We start from the raw sequence: 24942 nt of genomic DNA, 5'->3' as shown, positions 1-24942 counted from the left end.
CAAGGACACATTGTGAAGATCAGAAAGGGAGCAAGGACATGCACTTATCTTAGTTTTTTCTAAAAGTGAACCACAGTCATATACTACTACTGATTCCCAAAGGAATAACGGGCAGAATATTCTTGAAGCCTGCCTTATTCTTTCTTAAGCTGTCAACAAGTAAATCAAATACATAAATCCTTTACATGAATGCCAAGTAATTTAAAAAAAAAAATGTTTAGAATTTCAGGTTTTGATCATGAAAAAACTAATATATGTAGCTATCTTTACGTATGTATTATCATTTCAGTAGAACAATGTCCGTCTAGGTGACTGCAGAACTAGCTCTCAGATGTTAGTTGGAAACACCTCTGGATCCATGTGATCCATCACTTCCACAGGTAGGATGCAAGTTTGTGGAAGACCAAACAGCTTATTTTTTATAAAAACCCCAAATGTTCTGGGAATTTAAGTCCCATTTTAAAATATCTGAGTGGTAAGGTAACAGGAGGTAGATCCCATCTCACTAGACAGCACCTGAAAACTTTTGCCAAGTTACATAATGCTTGGGAACATGGAAGCTTTCAGATTCTACTGAACAATCTAATGTAATGAAAAATCAGTATCTGAGATTTAAAAGCATAAAAATAAATAGAAGAAAAAAGTTGATAAGAATAGGTCACACGGAAGCTGAAAATCTAAAATTAAATATTTAATTATAACTCTGATTTTGTTTTCAAGGTAAGTGGCATTGCACAGGCTATATTACAATCTTTTATAGTTTTGGGGTTTTTTTTGCCAAAGAGAATACTCTTTAACAGGCCACTTTAATATTAATACATGTGTAATAGGATCAGAACTGAAAATCAGCTAAAGATGGTAAATTTTACATTATTGGGAAAATTACAATTTTTTTGTATTGTAAAAACATTTATTTTTAACAATTTACCTACATTAATCAAAAAAGTACAGCATATTTAATAATTTTACAAATTCTTCATAAAAAATATATCTCTGTACAAAAAGTTCTTTTGCACCTACTTCATATCACAGCAGCATGTAGTGAAATGGCAGAATGAAATACTGGGAATGAAAATTAGATTGACTTGATCGTAATGCCAGCGTTTTTCCCCAACCCCCCACCCTTACCCTCCCACCTTTTTTTTTTTTTTCCTTTAATAACAGCTTTTCTTTGTTTACAAAATATTTTACACAAGAAAAAAAATTATTGCAGCTAGCCTGGAGAAAGGCAAGATGTGTGATACAAGCAGCAGTTTTCAACAGCTTTGAAGCACATAACCTGTTTTTTTTAAAAAAACAAATATATAGCATGTATTATTAGCCCATCATAATGATCTGGTCAACACTGGGGGAAAAGTCTTCTGCATATATCTCATAAAGCAGATTTCCTGGCTGCCATTACCTGGCCACTGCACAACATTTTAAGTCTTATCCTGATGAAGCACCATTTATAAGTGCATGCATGCACAGCTCTCTGTAAAATATCTTCAGGAGAAAGAAATCCAACCTGGACAGAAGACTCAAACATAGCAGAGAAGGAGAGGCATTTGAAGGATGTGGTTAGAACTGATAAAACTACAAGAGCTTTGTTTTACTTAGGTTCCACTCTGAAGCTCCTGTTTAACCAATACTCCAAACAAACATCTTAGGATAATTTGTCATTGTACCTGAATTTTGAGTGTCCCTGATCAAACACCACTCAGGATAAACACTCTTTACATAACCTTCCCAAAATGAACCACTGGATAAGGGATTCACAGGATCTGGGCTCTCTGACACAAAAGATCAAATAATTTAACTATTCTCTTTTCTGGGACCTTTCCTCCAGCGCACTCCATGGTGGTCATGGTGAGACAGGCCACTGAAGAATACACTGTAAGGGCAGGAGTAGAAAGTATCAATAATGGCTGCTTCGCTTGTTTTCAATACTCCAAATTTTTTCTGCCACTGCCACCACAGAAAAACTTCCAGAGCATGAATGTCAATTTTGAATACCTGTCAAAACCGTAAATCACTCAACGGCTTTGCTCCCTGTCCCACTGTTCCTATGGAAGCTCTTACGTAAGGACTTCCTCTACATGGGGGAGGATCAGGACAACAGCTTTGATCTGATGACTTTGTTCTTTCTCAGAAAACATGAAGGGCTGTCAGATGTGACAGACAAATGAATCTTACTGCACAAAAACCTCAGAAACAAGCAAAAAAGAAAGCCAAAAACAACTAACAAAATGAACAAGGAACTGACTGGAAAGGATTATTTATTAAATTTTCTTCAGAGTTTCTTGCTCATATGAAGAATATAACAGCTGGAGGCCCTACAATACTGTATTATATTGCTGGTATTTTTCATCTAACAGACGTAGAGTTGTTAAGCTGACCAAGGGTTACCTGTGAAATTATCTGTCTGTTCTGCAGCATTAGCTGAAAAACCTGTTATTGGGCTTACGTTACCTTTTTGGTTTATGTATAACAGCCAGACCTACACACATATGGAGTTCAGAAACATTTTTCTACAGTTTTTGATAGCAACTGGACATTAGGACAGTTTGAAATTTAGAAAACTAAAACAAAACAACAAAAAACAACCCTGATTTTTTTTAAAAAAGCGACCTTCCTGGCTTCTGAGCTCAATGTGTATGACTAAAATCAGATTTTGCTTCATTATTTCCTGTAATTTCCAGATCTTAAAACTCAGTTTAATTAATCTGCCCAATGGCATTCTTTCTTTCTTTGTCTGTTTTCATTCAATAAAACCTCTAATTCTAAGCAAATATTAATGATTTACTTAACCATTCATATTTACAGTTGTCAAACTTTCTCTATCAAACTGTGGAAGTACAAAAGCAGTAAGCAGTGTGTTTAAAAAAATCTGAAAAGAAACAGAAAACAAAGATAGTTGAATACTTCCCTGTTCAAAGTAGAAACTGAGTGACAGATTGTTATAGACAATTTTCACTGGGTTTACATATGCTACTGTAATGTGTTTTAGTTCCATGTAACATCAGAAAATGATGTCATATTACAGGAAAAAATGGAAAAAAATGCAAAAGGGAAGACTGTATTATGAGCACAGGCTCACAGGCTTTATGAGCTATCTAAAATAAATTACTATTCACATTTGTACATGGCAAGCAGCAATAGCTGCTAACCCCCCTGCTGTTAAATAGTATGATACTGACAATGGTGTTTGATGACTGATTTCAGAAGAAAACAATACTGGCAATGAAAATTTCTTAGAAATGGGCTCTTCTTCTGGCTGAAAGTCTCCAGTGACTTGTAATCATGTTTACAAAGAAATTTAGTCAAAAATTGACAAAATAAATGTTCTCCTCTATCGCACAATTTTTTTACCGGTGCTAACCATGGGCTCATAATTTAATATTCCATCTAAATTTATTGTATAATGTTTTGCTTGGCAAAGAGTAAGTGAATGTCTATATACAATGGACAGTGTGTAGAAACCCTGTATATTTTTACCAGTATCTTACTCAGTCAGCCATAACACTCTAGTGCAAAAAAATTGTGCATTAACATTTTGCAATATAACGGCTGATTGGGAAATTGGCAAACCGCCCTATGTATGAGATACACTATAAGTTTCTTTAATTTTAGCAAGATTTCAATGGTAAAGCATTTGCAGGTGTATGCAACCTCAAGGAAGGTTGTCTTCTCCTTCAAGAGAGCTTTATTTCTTCAGAATATTCCTGGGGAAAATCTGTGGTGCTATCATTTGTCACAGTACTCAAAGGATTTATCCAAGTGCCCAGAAGTATGCATTGAAAGGCATCCAGCCACATACAAATATGAAAGTCTGAGGCATTAAATATGACAAAGTGGCATGACTCAGCAGTCTTCCTTAAAGTGTGCCTTGATTTGAAGCAGATGCAGCCAGGCATTTTGATCCACCCTTAAGATGAAAAAATATTCTTTGTCTGATCCCCAGAAGACTGACATGTTTTTACCAGAAAATTTAGCTGCATGTAGACTGACAGAAGATGTTAAAGATTACAGCAGCAAAGCCAAGAGAAGAAGGGAAACTGGTATATGGCACCAAAGGAATTACTGCTTGTCCATCAGAGGTATGGCTATGAATCAGTCATATTGGGCACTGAAGGCTATACCACTGTACAAACTGTGTTCAGAGTTGTATCAAACCTCACAGCCTTTGCCTCTGTGGGTTTTAAGTTTGTGTCATACATAGGATTCTCAAATGAAGCCTGTCCATTACTGTTTTCATGTCCAGCATACCCATTGTACTGTACTTTTGGTCTTGTTCTGGGAAAAAAAAACAAACAAGAAATAATCATTAGTAACCCTTAAAAATAAACATACTATAGCTATTGCAAATTTCATCTATAATGTTTCCACCTTGTGCACACAAGTTGCATGACTCTGTCTAAAAGTGATAAAAAGAGACTCATAAAGCATGCTGCAGGGGCTTAAAAAGTAACGGAAATCTATCTGGAAGTTATTTTTCTTAGCGTGAAGAGAATAAAACAAATTCCTAATGGGTAAATTGATGCTACAAAGCATAGACATAATGTGGGCAAAATATAGATTTGCATTATCCTTTATAAAAACGTGGAAAAAATTACAATTTCATAGCTTGTGTTAGTGCCAAAATTGGCAGCCAAATGTAAAGCAATGTACAACAAATGTACAAAAAAAGTAAAGTTGGAAGTGATAACATTTTAAGTATTTTCTTTCAGTAGTAACAATTACAGTATTTTCTGATGACATTTTCAGTTTTACGTTGCTAGTCTGACCATAAAATAAACTTTACACAGAGTGGAAACACTTATTCCAGCTTTAATAAATTAACATCTTACCAATTTCCAACTATATATCCTTGTCTTTCTGAAGTATTGATATTCATGTCAAAAATATAGTAGCATCTTTAATTGGTGAATTTATTTTGATCACCATCAAGCATATTCTAACTAACTTTACTGGACATTTGTGATTTTACCCACACTAATTTTACAGTATATGTAGGAAGGCAACTGGACCATCTGTGCAAATGTTCTGATGAAGATCAATACAAATTGTCAATTTAAATTACTTGAATGGAGTAGATGACAAGGTGTACATAGAAAAATGAGAGTGAGTGGCTCCTAATTCATCCTTTCAGTAGCACCTTGGCATTTAGATGAGATAAACAAGACAATCACAGACTTTGTTGACTTGGATGTTTTTGAGCAAACATAGACGAAGTGGTTTAGTAATTTGCTGCTATCAGATCTTTACTACCTTTCCAGAGCAGAAAGTTAGCATTGCACCACTGAACTGTTGTAACAGGTCTCCTGGGTACTACTAAATCTAAGTCAATGCAAAGTCAGCCAGCATAGCTTCAATCAGGCAACTTGCACTGACATAGCAAGCATCCAGAACGTTGTACTACTAGTGGTAGTAAACTTCAGAGATTTCTGTTCTAGTTCTCTAGTAATTTCAGTTATTCCAGATAGATCTGCCATAGCACACCTGCTTACAACCATAAATATTTCTAACAATACAATCTGATAAATACTGTGACAGATACTTTATCTGTCCAAACATATGTAATCAAATCCTGACTAACAGTCACATAACTTTTGACATTTGAATATCAAAGGATACAAAAAATTATCTTTCAGTAACCACTCTTCCATTTTGGATAGTGTTTTACCACCACAAATAACCTATCAAAACTTCAAGGATGTTCACATCATAAAGATGTTCACATAAGGATGTTCACATACAAAGTTCCATTAGAATATATTAAGCCAATAATTAAATGAAAAATAAAACAGAATTGTGCAGACTTAATGATAGATCCGGTAAAACTGTATTCTCTTGTATTATAATTCACTACTTTAACCTTAAACCTCTTAGCATCTAAAAGTATATAAACAAATATATAAGGGACATTCAGTATATAGTTTTACATATGTAATTGAAATAGAGCAAGTAAGTCAATGAAGGAGTGCAAAATGTAGACACCTGGTTGCTTAATACATGTAATTAGAAAAGAATCTCATGGTAAAACTTCAGGAAAGCATTCTTGAATATCAAATTCTTTTTTAGAAAGTTATTCTGGTTTAGGAAAATTATCACTGGAAAGATGTCAGTAATGGAAACTGACAACCTACCAATAATTTGTCACTCATAAATATTTTTTTTTTTTGCATATTTTCATTTTAGAAGTAACAAACCATGCTTAGAAATCTTACCTAGGAGCTTTCCTAAGTGTAGGTAATTAAATATATTTTAATTTTGTTTAGAAACACTGAGATGCTATCTTCATTCCTGAAGCAACCCTCATCTTTCAGATAAAAGGTGCATAAACCGTGTGAAAAAGGTTTAACAACCGTGGTTCTAACTAGGTAATACTAATCTGACATAGGCACAGCAGAAACATCCGTAAAATTGTCCCCTAAGAAGACCTTCAAATTCCCTGATATAGAGGGTCTCTAGGGGCACAACATCATGGTAAAAATTTCATGTTGTTATTCTGGTTGTTAATTTCAAAAAAGCCCCTTCAAGTGTCACAGATTCGGTTCTCTTTCCTTTGGAGCATCCCTTGTTTTGAAGAGAATAAAGGTGACCTACAGTTACTTTACATCAATAATCAACTTGTCAATTTTCTGATGAAAATATGATACCGATAACTCCTCTAAAAACTGTGGTTTAACAGACTAAATAGTTTGAAAATACAAAAAAAGGAAGAATATTCTTTGAAAGGCTAAGTTATGAGTAACATCTCCTTTTTCAAATATCTAATGCATTTAAATTAGATTAAGGTAGGCAGAACTGCAATGCTGCATCAGCAGTACCATAAGCACTGGGATTACAGCTGCTCATAAGACTAAGTTTTATTTCTACTAAATATATATATATTTCTACTAAATAGAAAACAGAATCTCCACTGCTTATTTAGGACATAACAAACTTCATAGAATAAACCACAAATTGTACCCCTATGTCACAATACAGTTTTATTATTTTTTTCTTAATTTTGCTTCCTCTTTCTAAGAGCAAAGTTAAGTTACAGCGCTGTTCTCTTTATATTCCATCTTTTTGCCCGATCATAATGCCTGTGCTTTTATGCTGCTGTTTGGGTTCCCCGTGCTGCAGAACAGGAGCTATCTGAGAATGCTGACCTGTAGGCATCAGGAAGGCATCTTACCATACATGTTCTGAGACAGAGTTCACAGCTCTTCCTGAGCAGTTTTTTTCTACAAAAGTCTGTATTACATTTCAGGACATGTATCATTTTAACTGGAGTTCAGAAGTTCAAGCTCCACCGCAATTTCTCTTCCCCAAATGATGTAATGCAGAGATAGGTAGAAAGTCTAGTCCATCACAGGGAAATGGTGGACTTCAGTTTGTCTATGTGCTTTCTTACAATCACATAACACTCTTGGTATCATGATTATAGAACCAAAGTTTTGAAAGTGTGTTATTAAAACTCAGCATTTCTGTTAAAGGGCATTTTGCAAACTGCAAATAACACAAAGAGGTCACAGCATATTATAGCTCAATATAAAACAATAAGAATTGTTCCAGAAAGCTCTAGCCAAATAGCACTCAGAATGAACAAATGTTCAAAAGACACATAGGTATCGGCTCCTAAATCAAATTTCAGAAAAGATGGTTAGATTTATTATATTATCTAATGCCATATAAAAGTTCCATATGAGCTGAAGTGATGCCAATTCTAGTAGTATCCACTAGCTTATTCAGCACGTACTGTAAATGGTATCATTATGGGCTGTTCCCTCACGGGATTTATAGATTTTTCAGCTTGTGTAATTAATACTCATAAGCATTTTGAAAGAAGCAGCATACATTCAATTTAATAAAGCACTACCATGAAAAAATAAAACGTGACGTGAGATTTCAATCTGATTCAGTCTTAACGAACCAAGAAGGTTGATAGGTCTTTGCTATTTACACAGTGACTAATTTTTCTAATTGTTCACCATTAAGAACTGCCCTGCACTGAATCCCTTCATGGGAATATTTAGAAATATTTGTCTTTCTAAAGTAACGATATTCTTGAAAGCTTAGCATTATGTTCTCCAGTTACACTTACTTATCAAAATTAAAAAAAAAAAGCTTTATATGTAAAACATGTATATGAATAAGTAACATTTACAATACCTGTGTTTGTAGAGGTAAAATGCAAACCCTGATAATATTAGAGCAAAGAATGGTACCAGGATGGCAGCTGCAACAGAACTGCTGTTTGTACCATAATAGTGATTTGAAAGGTCTGTGTCTGCACTCAAAGGACCTGAAATGAAAAAAAAAAAAAAAAAAGGCACAAATAAAATTCCCAGGTTTCCTATCTCACAGTTCTCTTTTTATTAAAAAATGAAGAAAAATGGTAATTGTGTCTTGATAAAATAATTCTATTCAAAACCATGAAATAAATAGCATGAGTATCATAAATCATGATAATACTAATTAATAATGTATCAATAACTATCAAAATTATTTTATGAGAGTATTCAGCAAATAAAAGAATTATGAACTACATCTCTCATAAGCCTCTAATTTAATGGAGTTAAGCCATAAACATCCTGAAAAAAAAAAAAAACACTGCAAAAATATTCTATGCCTGCAGTCTTAATATTCAGCTTAGAATATTAAGAACAAGCTATGTGTGACCACATCAAACATGAAAAAGGAAGAGAAAATTGAGATACTGCAATAAACCACAATGATTCTGCTTAGCTCAATAGCACTCCCAAGGCTGTGCACCTGTGTGCATGTCCTGGCTGCTTTGCAAACCCCTTTTACAGGTGAGACATGAGCATGTTTTAGAGCCTTTGGCAGCAGGGTTTGCACTGGGATAAAACTGAGGTGCAGGGGATACAAAGGCAATCACGGAAGACATGGCCTTGCTGGGCTCCTGTTGTGGACAAGAAGATAACCTGGACTGTAAAGGATTTTGCAGAATTCATTTTCCCATCAGTATAAAGAAAGACATTGTTAATGATGGTCAACTTGACAATTCAGATTGCGCAGGATAGAAATAATTTTATAGTGAAAAATACAGAAAACTTTAATAGAAAAAAAATAATATTTTGAGACCCAACTCCATGTTGCCAGTTTGAATTCACAGCTCTTCAGAGAGCAATATATAGATACTATCCAAGGAGGAGAGACCAGGACAGAGGAAAGTACAGCAAGGATGGGGCTAGGACAGACATCTGGACTTGCTATTCTGGAATATTTTTGCTGATGCTAGTAAAGAAGAAGAAAAGACCCTGTATTTACCATTCAGAAATGCTACAGCCCACCAGTACATACTTTCTCAAACCACTACTACCTTATTGATGGCAACAGCATCAGTCTTTTCAGGACTCTAGCACAAACCAGTTATATAGCAGAGGCACAGCCATTGCACTGTTTTCAGCAGCCTGCTCAAATATCCAAGTTGCAAAACTGAGAAAGAAGCAAACAATTCTATGATTTCTTGCAGTTCAAGCTCAAAGCAAAAATGGAACGAGGTAAATTTTTGTTCTGTTAGGTATTTTTAAACCTTAGGTGGTTTACATCTAAAATGTTTTAAAAGGGAAGGCTCCAGGGAGACCTTATAGTAGCCTTCCAGTACCTCAAGGGGGCCTACAATAAAGCTGGAGAGGGATGTTTTTTACAAGGACATGTAGCAACAGGGCAAAGGGTAGTGATTTTAACCTGAAAGAGGGTAGATTTAGATTAGCTATTAGGAAGAAATTCTTTACTGTGAGGCTTGTGAGGCAGTGGCACAGGTTGCCCAGAGAAGCTGTGGATGCCCCATCCCTGGCAGTGTTCAAGGCCAGGTTGGATGGGACTTTGAGCAACCTGGTCTAGTGGAAGGTGTCCCTGCCCATGGCAGGGGGCTGGAACTAGATGTTCTTTAAGGTCTCTTCCAACCCAAACCATTCTATGATTCTATGTTTCAATTGTTAATATTATAACACTTTTTCTGCAATTTGTTTTACAAAACATATTGAATTCTAGGAAGTAATTAAGTTCCCTTTGAAATGAAGACAGCCCCCCTTCCCCCCCCCCCCCCCCCCCCCAGGTATTTCAGAATTGCCAGATTTGATCACTAAACATGACAACATACTGTACTTCAACGTATTTTACCACCATGATGTTCTCTGGAAACATTTAAAACCCACCAGGACACGAGACTGTGTGACCTGTTCTAGGTGAACCTGCTTTATCAGGGGGTTGGACTAGATGATCTCCAGGGGTTCCTTCTAACCCTGACCATTCTGTAATTCTGTGATTTCAGACTTCTGTATATTTCTCTGAAAATCTTTTCAAATTAATAAACCTACTATTGTGGTAGAGGGATCATGTTATTAGTTTTATCACACTATTGTGCAGTATCTTAATTACATTGAACTGTTTTAGAGTAGAACCAGTGTATTATAAGAATATTTGGAGTTTAGTAACCCAGTATCTGTCCCAAGACTCAAGGTGTGGAACGCCTGTTAGCATAATTATATGTATTTGTATTGTATGGCACATGTACTAGACATTCTCCAAGCAAATTAAATTAAATACAGATAGAATCAAGTAGTTACCACAGTTAAGAAAAGTTTAAGAAATGTTAATTGATATGCTCCTTTGAATTTTTTATTGGATAGAAGAAGTGATAGAAGTTTAAAAAGCTGCATGCAGTTATCACTGCCTTCATCCTTTACTATCAAAAATCCCCAGCTGTTTTTCCAATTATTTGGAGTAATTAATAAAAAATATGGCAATGATCAAATTCATTGTAGTCATCTTGTATCAGAAAAAAACTGGAATTGATATTCCAATTATTATTTAAAATTCCAGCCAAGTACCAAAACAAACAGAAATATTTATGGCCAACAAACTTAATTTATATCTCAAAACTATTATCATGGCACATATGATATATACATTTTAATGTATCTGTTTGAAGTAGCAGAAAAATTATAAAATATCTAACCAGAATTCAGCTAAAAGAAAACAACGGTTTGAAATTGACAATAAGCAATTCTTGGTATGGAATTTTTAAAAATGTTACAATTTTTTTCTGTGTAACTCAATATTTAAAACTAGGCAGAAAATTACATTTAGATAATCTATATAGTTATGTCTTCGATAACTGACTCATATTTAATATTTAGTACCCAACACTCCTATTGGAGATAACTGAATATTCTATATCACTACAGTTTTTTAAAAAAACACATTTAGGGTAACCAAGCTTGACATTTTTAAAAGAACTTTATAGCCTTTAATTGGCATCAGAGGAGTGTTGATCAGGTCTGGACTGTGCATTAGGTGTTCTTTTCATTGTTGAAGAGAAAATTTGCTGCAGTTTTGGGTAATTTGAATTTTATTCATGTATGAAACTCAGTATAGCTTCATCACAATCTGGTCTACTTATACAATCAAATTCAGAGCTTCTTGTGATTAACATACCCTGATGTGAACTTTGTATATCTTCTGACAGCATTATCATGATGAGAAATAGGTAAACCTATTTTATTGCTCTAAATTAGATATTAATTACTATCACAGCAACAAACAGAAAAGTGGACATATCTGCATGCTAATAGACAAAAAAAAATATATCCAAAGGATAGTTTGGTTTCCTTTTAATTAAAAAAGCTATACTTTGTCACTGGTCAACATGTTATTAATAGAGAGATATTCAGTAAGATTGTAAATGGTTTTTAAACATTTCACAGAATAACAGGGGTTCCTTTACCCTCCTAAAACAAGCAGCAGTGAGGTGAAGTTCAAATTCCGGTAATACACAATGAAGTCATTATTGTGCAGGCTGTGTACTTCTACCTTTTAGGTGGTTACTGAGTTTTCCCCTTTATACATGCTAGAAATTAGTGTTTTTTAATAAGAAAATATTCATTAAGAGCATTTCCTTATCACTGTTTGGAGTTTTCAAATGCATTCTCCCTGTTAACTCCTAGCCCAGGGTTTCAATTGTCTCACATCAGTACAGCATAGCTGTTTTACTAAGTGTTGAAGTGGAAGAAAGTGTGACAGCGAAAGCCATGCAAAATAAGAAAAGCAGAATTACAGGTAAAAGAGTAATTCCTGAGACAAGGATGGTTAGCAGCTCAAGGATTTAAGAGAAATAATACCAACATGGAAAGCAAGTCAGCAGCTTCCAAGGAGCAGCACAGGCTGGAATTTTTTCACTTGACTGATAACTGCTGGATAGCAAAAATTCTTTGGGTGTCTCAATGGGTGTGAGCAGTGTGTTAATATGGAGTCTCACAGCCCATTTGTCCTATCTACTTGTGCGTCAGCTAATGCAGAACTGTTTTGCATTCTGAAGCTGTGAGTATCCTGTTTAGATGTAGAGTTTCTTCATGATTGATGAAAGCTGTGCAAAATGATCTGGAGAGAAAGTATGACACCTTTACAGAATGAAAGTTAAAATTCATGTGTTATGATGTTCAGTGCTTTTAAGAATTGATCAGATCAAAGCCATTGATCTAATATATCACAAATGCAAAATAATTATTCATATTTCATATTTCTTTTCAATATTTTTTATCTCAATCTAGACAAGCTAAAAAGTACTTCGAAGAATAAAAAGGAAAGAGAAGTGGATCATTGTATTTCCCCAGAGGAAATAAAGATCAGAAAATAATAATTTGGTGAAGTAAGTTTCTCTTCTCACAAAGCCACCTTTTCATACACCCTTAGGGGACAGTCCAGACTGGAATGAACAAGGCTGAGATCTTAGAATAAACATCTTCTAGGACTGTAGTGGTGAGGCACAGATATCCAGCAATTACAGAAACTGAACCTAGCTGCAGAGTTGCAGCCTTTAGAGACTAAGTTATTAAAACATAACAAAACAAACAAAAAGCCTCCAGCAATGACCGATTACTTGGCAAAACAGGTTAAATAATCTGGTGTCATAATGTGAGCCCCTTAAGCAGGCTCAGATACAGTTCTAACTCTTTTGGCAGACTGGTAACAGAGATCTCTTTGCCCTTGGGGTTATTCTCTAAGGCTACAAGCAAACAGAATTGCTTCTGAAAGAGGATAAACAGTACTTAAAAACAAAAAAGTTCTTTCTGTTTTCATGTCATTAAGTTCCAAGGCAGCATATACACTAAGCCTGGTCTTTCTCTAGTATTGTGTGACATGGAATTCTTCATCAAATACCCAATGTCTTTCACACTTAACCGAGTATTTCTCAGTAAATTCTGTTCTTTGAAATATGCTTACAGGTGAAGAATTTCATATTACATTATGTATGCACCAGTTCATGCATAGTTTATGCATATTTCCGGTTTAGTATAAAGACAGCAAATACTTTAACTGCCTGAAGAAATGGAAATATCTTAAGTCTTCAGCTGGAGGACATATGAGATCATTACCTTAGCAGAACATTCATGAACAGAATAGATTTTAAAAACCAAGCAAGTTATCCTTGAATATAAGAGGGTATGGATAAATATTATGACCTGTGTTGGCTGAGGTTTTGCTGTTTCCTTTTAGCTGTAGGTTCTTCAGCAGAAGGAAAACAACCTACAGAATATCAGTATCTATTTAGCAATCACATAAAGAAATCTTCTAAAGGAGACAGTATGTGTATTTGTAGCAAGCTCTCTGCATGTCAAAGCTGAAGACAAGAGCCCCTCAGCCTAGGAATGCATGTGTAACTTGGACACTGGCTCCTCACTAGCCTTCGGAACAGACAAACTGAGCTCTCACATTGCAACTTTACACTGCAATATGGAGAATGTTTTCCACTACCATAGAATACACCCACTGGAGAATCTTTAATCGTCATTCTGCTTGTTCTTCATTTACCCCCATGAGTTTTTCATTTCACTGCTAAAACACATGGATCCAAATTTTGTTAGGTAGCTGGAAAACTATGGATAACTTTTTCGGCTGGGCTTAAGAAAAAAAAAACAACACAGAAACACCGCCAACTCACCTGCCGCAAACCAAGCCAACAAACCATACTCTCACTCTTTTGAGATATCATAGGCTGCTAACAGGACAGATGCTCTACCTTTACAGTGTGCTTGTCAACATCAGAAAGAAAAAGCAGCTTAGATGTTTCAGTAATAAGGTTTACACAAAAGTACATACACACTAATAATCCGTCCCACACAGTTTACTCTGAAAACTGTGTTTAGCTTCAGTAACTGGCAGTTCTTAGGCTGAGACCGAAGACTAAGGTTTCCTCACTTTGTGACTAAACATACATGGCAATTTGAGAGGTGGCCAAAATGAGCAAATCCACAGCATAACTGCTATTACAGCAGTTACTAGAGCAAAAAAAGAGAAGGGAGATTTGGCAGAACTGTAAAGGGCATTGGGTACAGCACCCACGAAACTATTGGAACCAAGGCAATTTATAAAATGTAGATGCAGTCTGCTATAGAGATATAGGTTAGACTGTCTCCTCCTCCTAGCCTAGTACTTTGCTGTATATATACCATGATTTGACCACTCTGCAATAATTCCAGGTTCCAGAAATGCAGATGTCTGCACTTGGTATTTGCCAAAAATATTTCACGATTAAATATGCCATAAGTATTATTTATATTTATGTATTTATTAGTTTTTATGAAAAAATCATTTTATGAGTAAAATAACTAGTTTTTCACCAGCTGCTGAAGCACTTGTAGTCCATAGCTGTAATATATACCTCAGTCACTCATTTCACATTCTTACAGTGACACAGAATTTCATCTAAATACATATACATTCTGCAAACATCCACCAGCCACAAGTCCTCTCCAAATCACACTACTAAAATCAGTGTTGATTCTGTTCTTTTAATTTCCTATATGATTCTGCCTGCAATTTAGACATCAGAAAAGAAAATGTCTTTGCATTGCATGACACACCTGTTACTTTCAAAAAGACATTCACAGAAAAGCAAACTTGCAATGTCATTCTCTTTAGCAGCATCCTGTAGTCATCTTATCAGGTTGCTATATTAGAAAACATGAGATAGTGAAGGTTAAGTAGAGTTAAATTGGGATCTGAACTGTTTTCAAATATGCATATTTCACTATATTTTTTATAATAGCAATAGCATGAAATAAACATGCTTACTTCAGCTAGATAGCAGAGTCATTTGTTGAATCCACTCTTGCAAGACCCAAAAATATTATACATATTAAAGCTCTATGAATGCGTTTACCTTGTCTTTGGAGCATAAATTTTCCAAAGTCTTTTCCATGTATATCACCTTGATAGGTAAAAACACCTCTTTCAAGCCCTGAGGATACCTAAAATATGTTGAAACAGAAAAAAGATTTCTATAACAAATAAATGAGAACGTTTAGCCACTTCTTTTTCTGACTTAAAGTAGATCTACGGATCCCAGATTCCCACTTTTATCCTTTAAGAACTCTCTATGCTTATACAATATTTATCATTTTAAGTGTGCAACAGTATTAAACAAAGTTTCAAAATAACACCTTCAATTACTTTAAAATATATGATATATATTGCTGGGTTTTAAAATTCTTTATCTGGCATACACATAATTGAATTAGTGTACTGATACATAAGTCCACTGAATTGTCAGATTTAAAATAATTTTTCATAGAAAACAACATGAGGCACAAAGGGGAACCATAAAGAGTAAAATAACACTCTTTTTCATCAAGATTAGATGTAATTTTATTACAGTGAACTGTTTACCAAACTAAAAAAGGACAGTATTTTTAAAGGCAAATTTCCCACTCTCATATAAGAAAACAAGGAAAAACCATGGCAAAATGAGCTCATTCACTGCAATTTCCCCTTAGAAAACTAAAAATTATAACGAGAGTGAGGCAGACATAAGATTATATACAAATTTTTGAAAAGAAAAATAATGTGTTCTCTACACTGAGGTCTAGAGTGCTGCATTCCATATTTGTAATATAAAAAATTGGAGATATTTGTATTAGGAAATCACAAATTATTTCAACCTTTAAACTCAGCAAGCATTATCCATAGCAGTCTATTTACTTACATAACCATCTAGTGCCCAGTTTTCATTTTCAAACTTGCTTACAAAAATGTCACTAGGTCCTTTAATCTGAAAAGCTTTCAAGAGCAAATGGGTTTCTTCTTTCTTGTAAACACCTATTAACATAAAGGAAGTAACACGTGCCTTTTAAATAATTTTTCAGCCACTTTGTTCAAATATCCTGTCAAAGCTAAACGTATTGCTTTAGAACTAAAATATCTTGTAGAAAACATTCTGTACTGACAAAATTTTTAATACCAGGATCTTATTTTACTGATCTTTCACCCATATCTTACTTGATAACAGGATGAAAGGTGGGTTTGTACTGTTTAATTTTATAAAGAAATGTGCAAGAATATTTTTCTTTTCGTACAGTATTTCAATAATTCTGAATACAGATAAAATTCCTTGCCTGGAATTTCCCTGAATTGGAAAAAAAAAATGCATTTTACTGATATTACAGCAGTATATTGCTATATAAATATCGATGGCGCAGTGAAAGAAAATTTGCTATTTGGCAGCCAACTACTGAAATTCTCTCTGAACCCTTGACTTTAGAAGGTACTGATAGCTCATAATCCTCTTTTGAAATACAACCGTGATCAGAGGCTAAATCAGAACTTCACAGTCAGATTTGCAGAAAGGAATGCATGATGTTGATGAAAAAGTATGCATAATTTACAAAGTTATTTAATGATCTGTGTCTACTTTATGTTATGCCATTTTCAAGACCATGTTACTTTTAAGCAGATATTAATCAGTATTGAATAATGGAGCTTTTCAATGGTACAGTTCTTAAAATGCTTATATACACTTTGTCTGCCACTTCAATATTACCTGTGAGTTCAACATATCAATACTATCCAACAGTCTGAGATTAAAAAACCCTACCTCAATATTTATTTGAAATGTAAGGGGGGAAATAGGTGGGTGACCCCATATAAACTGACTGAAATCTGTGTGGACCATTACATTAGGACCTTTCCTTTTGCAAAATAAGCAGAAAAACATTTTTAGTGAAAACATAAAGTTTTTGTTTCATTTTGTGTTTGGCATAAAATAAAACAAAATTGAACAGATGAAAAATATTAAATGAACAGCTTTTTTTTAACACCAAATTCTAAACCTACCTGATAATTTGAGCTGTATGTTGGATGCCTCAATGAATGTAGCATTCACTTTGCTGCTTGTAGTATTGAACCAATCAACAGTCAGAGTAGCAGGCTGTCTTTTTCCTAAATATTCATAAAACCCTTTCCACAGTGAATTTATAAAAAACACATCTGAGGGAACTAAATAAACGTGGGCAAAAGAGAAACAAAGAAAGGAGTAAACTACAACAAAGTAGCAATCTTTCCAGTCATATTTATGTTCTTCATTTTTTCTGTTACAGCAGCAATCCACTGTTCTAAGGAGGTATTATAGTAAAAATTTTACAACAGTAAAGACAATATATCTAATGACCTTTCCACATAATTGCCTATGTTATACTGCCCATTACTCTATGGTCTTAAATAACCTCACACTTCATAGCTTGTGTGCTTCAGTGAATGTCCTCAAGACTATGAAAAATAATGGACTCTTCCCCTAAACTCTGTAGCTTTCAAGTATGATGAAAAAGAGGAGAATAATATTCTGAAGTCAGAGATTCCTGGAAGGAGGCACTGTCTTAGACCATCCCTTTTATTTCATGAACCTACTAAAGCAGCACTGTGTGTGATTTTCAACTGAATATCAACCTGAATATTCAACTGAATTCACTGAATTCCAGATACAGTTTAGCACAAGCTTTTCATCGGTCATTTTTAGATACCACACCTTTTCTCCTTACAATATTACTGCACCTCTGAACAGTGAAGTTGCCACAGCAGGCCACATTTTTAATTTAAAATAAAGGTCTGTTTATCAGAAACTGCAGTTCAAATAATCTGAAGTAAAAATATCTATAAAATGAAGCATGAACTAAAGGAAGAAGTATATGTATTTGGGTGATTTGTTTGATGTTATTGATGTTTTTCCTCTATATAGAAAAAGTAAAGTACTTATATGTCATTAAATGTCGTGTTTAAAATATTTGGCTATATCACCAGCAGAGTAGAAAAAGTCTCTCATTCAAGAGTATGATATTAACATTAATTGAAAAGGAAACGAACAAGAGTAAAAAATTCTTAGGAGAAAATTTTATGTCAGATACATTTACAGGGTGCTACATGTCTTGAACATTTGGTTCTCCCCTATGCATTGCTACATTTCTCCCATATATTTTGCTGTTATAAAATTTGGGGAAGGCTTCCTCGAAACATGACAGTTACATTAAACAGTTCGGTTGTCTGAAAGACTCCAGTTCTCCTCCTGGCCAGGCAGCACCCAGTGTTTCCTGGCAGCTTCTGACAAGTGAAAATAGACATTTTCCACTTAATTCTAAGATCTTTCTAGCATTACAATTTGAGAAGTAAAGCTTTAAGAATCAAAATAAAACTTCATAAAAAGAACTGTTTAACCAATCATGATAGCTTGACAAAATGACAGCCTTAGCAACTATTAAACTTCACCCTTACTATCCATGACCACTACAAATGATACTTGCTAAAGAGGGATATTAGACATTTCAAACTCTTCTAATTAAACCTTTTAAAAAAATTATTATATTTTTTGCATTTTATCAAATTCTGAGCATGTGTAAAGGCAACTGTTTATGCTGAAGGTAATTTATCAGTGCAGGTACGCTATGTACCTATTTTGAAAAATTTCTATGGGTATTCCCCTGTCACCTAATCACTGATTGCAAAAATGAATAAAAAAGAAATTCAGGTCAACAATACCATATATTTCCAACAAAATTTACTGACAGGCAGTACGTATGAAAATCTGTTGATTGATTAACTGTTGACTGTCTCTTAATCATATTATTACACTTCCTAGTACATATTTCGTAAAGGTGAAGGATCATCACTTCTTCTATGTCTTTTGCCTTCTAATTATGCAAAAGCAACAAACAAACATTCAAGTTCAATGTGGCATGATTTCAAAGCATCATTAGTATGTTGTCTGTATCACCACTTGATTCCAAGGGACTGCAGACCCACTATGTGACTTTGAGGTACAACAGCTTCAAAGAATCTTAACTTTTCCTTTTCCAAAGCAAAAGTCAGTTAGGACTGGGGCTTTACACAAGGTAACTTCAACTTAATACTAAAAATCTGAAGCACTAAATTTCAATTGGTATCTCACAGCCCTTAGGATTTATATAATTTCTGCAAAAATATGAATTCTGTAAAGGTTCTTTCAGACTCTTTCCTACTTATTCCTCCTTGCTTTGCCTCTGTAGTGACCTACAGTAAATTTGAAACCTGGCATTTTAAAAATAAATTAAAATGATTGTTATCTGTCTTTGGTTTTAATTAAAATAGTGTGTCTGAAGTTATTCTCATGTTGGTGAACATATAGTGTTATTGGTATGAACCTAACAGGTACTATGTATGACTTTCATAAGGGAGCAGACACCATACTTCTTTTGTGACATTCAACATCCTCAGTATCTACTTTCTCTAACCATTCTGTCAATAAATGCTGTTAAACTTTACAATATAGTACAATTGACTCAGTATTTCCAGAATTTGTACTTGCTGCATCTGGACAGAATCAGTAGGGGAGAAAATAGATTTCTGTCTCCCCTGTCATGTGCCAAGCCCTTACAATGTCCCTGCCTTTCCCACCCACTGTGGGCCAAGGCAGAATGAGAATAATGAACTGTGTATTTTTATACTAAGACTGCACCAACTATGGATTCTCAGAACACGAGGAGAACAGGGATATCCATGGCTACTCATTAAAACAGCTTCCTAGCTATTTGTGCAAAGACTGTACAAAACAGTGAGAACCATGGGAAGCAGAGTACTGTAGTTCTTAAACTTCACGTGGATATTGTGAGAAATTGTTAGCTGCAACTTATACTCAATTATAATTTACAGTACTATAAAAAACCGGTTACTATTGCTTATGAAAACATTAACTCTGGTAAAAAAATAGAAATTCAATAAAAAATAATAATAAACATAATTTGTACTCAGATATCCAAAGGTGGGAAATCAGAACATGAACCTATTCTTTTAAAAAATCTCTAGTTTAGCAACTTTAGCTTCATTCCATTAAAAAAAAAAAAAAAAAAAAGCAGCAAATGGCATTCTGCCAAAAGCCAAGATAGCAAGGTAAAGAAAATGCTCCAAAATACATAGTGTTCTATACTACAGAGAATTCACGATTTTGAAAGACAAATAATAGTGCAGATTTGGGTTTTAAAAACAGCTTAAAACTTTTTCTTGTTAATTACTATCATTTGTTACCCAGTTTCAGTTCTCTGCTTACTACTATTAGAATTTTCAATCATAATATTTTTTTAATGCTTTTCAAATAGTACTTATCACAACTAGTTATAAGGAACATGATGTAGTGTGAGTTGATACTGATGTTCTGCATAATGAGTATATTTGGAGAATTGAGATATAGATAGATTAGATTAGATTAGATAGATAGATAGATAGATAGATAGATAGATAGATAAAATTGGCATTTAAACTTCAAAATCTGTGTGGTAGCAGATTAATGCACACTTTAGGTGTTGGTGAGCTGAATCCTCTAATAATTGAAGACTGTATAGTAATTAAAATGAATGCACTTTATATCCTGCTTTATTGTGAGTCTGTAGAAGCAATACATTTGAGAAAAACTCATTTATGGTTTCACCTGACACTCTCACTAATAAACTCACCAGGAAGGTTAATTATTAGCAGAAATACCTTTTTATCCCATCTACTCTACAGAGTCCTTCTGTGAACTGCCATGAGTGTGAACCATTAATCTTCTTTTCCCTGCAGCTTGCTAAAATTCAGAAGATAGAGTCACAAGCTCATTTATTTTGTGAAAACTCTGCTCATTGTTAAATACGTCTGTAAAAAAAAATATTAAGCCTTTCATGTTCTGAAAATGATTGAACCTAAGAAGATCTACATCAAGGATTTCTCAGATGTATTTGTATATTTTGTCACTGGCAGGAGAAAAAGTTTAATTCCATACATGCTCATTTGGAGGCACAGAAGAGCAGCAGTAATATTTCCCTGCTGGTGGTGGTCCACACAGTTTATGAAATCCTGTCTTAGAATACCTTGAGACTTTCCATGAAATGAAGGTCATCAAAATTTCCAAAACTGTTTTTTAGGGTATTTTTAGTGGTGTCTTATACCACTGGCAATGTACAAGGCAGACCTCTGACTGAACTCAATCCCTGCAGTTATAGTTTACACCCATTATAAGGCTCTCCATTATAGCAATCTCTCTGATATAAAGCTACACCAGTTCTGGGGTTTCCATATGTATAAGTTACCTTTTTGGCTTGATGGGGTTTTTTGTGCAATTCGCAAAATTGGTACGGTAGAAATTAAAAAAAAATATTTGGGAAAGAATTTCATGGAATAACTTTTACATGGCACCTGTTGTTATGAAAGATATCAAGATTTATATTCCTTCAGAATGAGTAATAAATATTTATGTTAAATATTGGAAATAGTTTTATTATCCATAACAGTCTAGGGTGTAAATCAATTTAATTTATTTAGATCTAAAACTCTTCTTGTATACAAACCTGGAGTTTTAGTTATTGTTTCATTAACTTCTCTCACTCCTTTACCTACAAGTAAAAAGACAAATTATCATTTTCATGAACATATTTCTTTGGTTGTTTGTTTTTGTTGTTGTTGTTTTTTTTTAAAAAAGAATGTTAAAACAATGCCTGATGGATGCAATCATCTCTTATTCAATAGAACCATATTTAAAACATAAATAACTGGTTTTCAATACTTTAAATGTTCAAACCTATACACTTACACAAAACTATCAGAAAATAATTTAGGTAAACAACATTATTACTGTTGAAAGTTGTTTGGCTAGCCAAGCATTTCATACCTTTAGGCCTAAAATTTTTATATCAGTCCCAGTGCTATAAAAGAGAGCCTTATAGAGGGGACAAATATTGTATCTAATTATGAATAATAGTATATTAACTATAGTAAAAATTGTTTTAATAAAGATTTATACATTTATGACACAAACCAGCAAAAGCCAGATAGATGGTTTAAGATGACAGGATCAGATATCATGGGAAAGGATCACAACTGGCACCATTTCTGGTACACTCAGCAGAGTTATGTCCATTGACCCCAGATCAAGTTCTGTCATCATATCATTAGCCACTTTAAAAAGGCTACAGTCCCATTGGGAGATTTGGCCTTGTGTGTGTTTTATCTTTCGGAGCAGAAATTCACTGGCTGATCAAAGGCTAAGAAAGCAGAAAAAGTGCATTCAAGAAAAATTATACCTAAAGACTGTAAGTCAATTAAAAAAAATAATGCTTTCTTATAGAAACCTTCTCCATATTTTATCTTTAATTTGAAAAAAAAAGGAAATTAACAAAAAGCATTCAAGATCATTTATCTCAAATTATTAGTTACATAGAACAATTTAGGTTGGAAAAGAGCTTTAAGATCATTAAGTCCAACCATATAGTGTCCATGAAAAATCCTGTTTAGGGAACTAGAATAAGATAAATATTTATGTGTCGATCATAAGTTTTAACAAAGTTGAAACAAAAAGTCTACTACATTAATGAAAAATCAAATATTTCCCAAACAAATCTATTTAGCATTCTTTGACATATTGCAATTAAAAATAATGTTTCAAACATCTTTCCCATGGCATCTGATTATTTTTCATTTATTCATACTCTAAATATAATTTTGTTTTCTTTTTCTGAACCAGGAACTATATAAACATAGTCATGTTTATATGCATGCGAACAGCGAATTTAGCCCTCATAACTATATACTTAGGGTTACTCTAGCAAAACTATATTAAATTTACATGGATATAAATCAGAATGCAAAGATGTATTTATTTTAATTTATTGTTCTTTTTATTTTATATTTTCTTAGACAAAAAGCATACCTGAATGAATCTAAAAGCCAACCTGTGAAATAACTTTTTTTTTGTTCCTAATACAGAATTATACTTTAAACACTGAATAAATTGAAATGCTCTTTGAATATGAGACATAAAGATAAGTACAGTTAAAAGAAATATTTTATATTGCTTAGGGGTTTTTTTTTTGCTGTTGTTAGGGGTAAATTTATGTATGTGTACCCGTGCATTTACACACACGTACCCCCTTTGTTTTCCTCCACGTGTTTTAGACGCTATGTTCACTTTGATTTCTTTTCTGTTTCTTTCACAGCGTAAAAGCTGTTGTGTCACATGCGTCTTTAAATAGTAAATAGCAAAAACCAATCCTACTATATAAAATAAAAATGCCAAGGAAAATGAAATCCAACCAAGTAGGGCACAACATATCAATTGAATAATGACTTACTTTTACAAATAGGTGATTTTCCTGTCCATTTCATATCTGGCTTACATGTCCGATGCTCTGATCCACCAGCAAGAAAAAATCCTGGCTGACAGGTGTACACCAAAGTATATCCTAAAGTAGGAAGATCTATTGCTTTCACATCTACATGTGCTGGTGTCTCTGGCTGCCTGCAAGCGTGAGCTGCAAAGGGGTTTTTAGAGTTAGAAGAAGTGGTAGTAAAGTTTCCATAGAATCAGAGCATGTAACTTGAAACAAATGCATACCAACTTACTCCCTTTCATTACGTAAACTTTGTACACCTTTTAGAAATGTCATGGTTATCACTTGTAAAAGTAACACTCTGAACATACAGTTTTATTATTGTGGGAAGATGGAACTGATACTATCACATATTTTTAAACAATACACCAAAATTAAATCACAATAGCAAACAGAAGAGTTAAAATGCATTGTATTGTACATGGTGCAATGATTGGTCCTGTGAGTTATTGTACTGTCACAGCTTCAAGCATTGCTTCTACTCAATGTTTTGAAAATTACAGAGTAAGTATTGTGCTAAATAAATTAATTATAAATTTCAATGGAAATAAAGGTCCCATAGGAAGGTTTTGTCATAGTACACTGTTAACAGATATGGTTGCTTAGTATACTTCCGTCTCTGGGCTCCATGGTGTTAATTTATAACAACCCAAAGATAATCTGAAAAAGGATAAGATTCTAAGGTCATTCTAATTAATTACATTTAGCTTTTATGAGTGTATTTTAATACAATATTTATTTGATGTCCTCCAACCACACAGAGCTGTAAAATACAATAATCATTTGCATACCCATGCATAGCCCAGAAAAGATGAATTTTGCTGAGTTCTAGTTTATGATTTACAAAATACTAGCCAACAAATAGCCCCATGCATACTTGAGGCCACTTTCTGCTCTCTATTAATCCAGCAGACACAAAAAAACCAGATCAATTTAAAGCAGCTAATGCAGTAATGGGGACAGACTTTTTTGAGTAAAACTCGTAAGAATTATTGTGAATTTCATGGGGAAAAAAAATCTGATAAATCTTCCTTCAAATTAATATCCCAAATACATCTTTGGTCTTAGAATAGGAAACAAAAAACATTTTAAAATATCATTTTAAATACAGTTTACTTTTTTCTAGCATACAATTTACTATGAATTTCTACACGTATCACTTTGTAACTCTATTAAAATTTCACAGTATTATAATTCATTAGATAAGAAACCAGACTTACGTATGCATTCAGACTGTATGCCACTCCAAGTTAAGTTAGCAAGACAAGAACGGGTGGTAGATCCCTGAATATGATAACCTTTTCTGCATCTGAAAAAGACTGTGCTCCCAACCTAAGATCAAAACAGAATATTAGATAAAAGAGGTATCCATCACACATAGTCAGATATCAAGATGGTGATAAGCTACTAGAGAGATTTTTTTCAAAAATAAAAATGTCCTCTTTTTAAAGTTTCTAGTGTTAAACTTTTTTCTTTTTTTAATGTACTGAAAAGTTTGAAAAATTGA

At 33.9% G+C, this 24942-nt stretch overlaps 1 protein-coding gene across 1 annotated transcript in view; it reads right to left on the bottom strand.

The window, feature by feature from the left end:
- Window positions 1-739: 739 nt before the first annotated feature.
- The window catches only part of CSMD1 (CUB and Sushi multiple domains 1), a 1210443-nt gene continuing 1186240 nt past the window's right edge, over window positions 740-24942 (bottom strand). Inside the window, exons 63-70 of the mRNA XM_055714855.1 lie at window positions 24656-24767; window positions 23397-23576; window positions 21618-21662; window positions 17110-17271; window positions 15983-16095; window positions 15161-15248; window positions 8143-8275; window positions 740-4275 (exon numbers count right to left, since the gene is read on the bottom strand). Coding sequence (XP_055570830.1) covers window positions 4116-4275; window positions 8143-8275; window positions 15161-15248; window positions 15983-16095; window positions 17110-17271; window positions 21618-21662; window positions 23397-23576; window positions 24656-24767 — 993 coding nt within the window. The 3' untranslated portion in view covers window positions 740-4115. The remainder of the gene's footprint in view (window positions 4276-8142; window positions 8276-15160; window positions 15249-15982; window positions 16096-17109; window positions 17272-21617; window positions 21663-23396; window positions 23577-24655; window positions 24768-24942) is intronic.

This window comes from Falco cherrug, chromosome 6, assembly GCF_023634085.1.
Source record: "Falco cherrug isolate bFalChe1 chromosome 6, bFalChe1.pri, whole genome shotgun sequence".
NCBI classification, from domain to species: domain Eukaryota; kingdom Metazoa; phylum Chordata; class Aves; order Falconiformes; family Falconidae; genus Falco; species Falco cherrug.
Note: the sequence above shows the minus strand (reverse complement) of the source record. Positions and strands in the feature narration are given on the sequence as shown.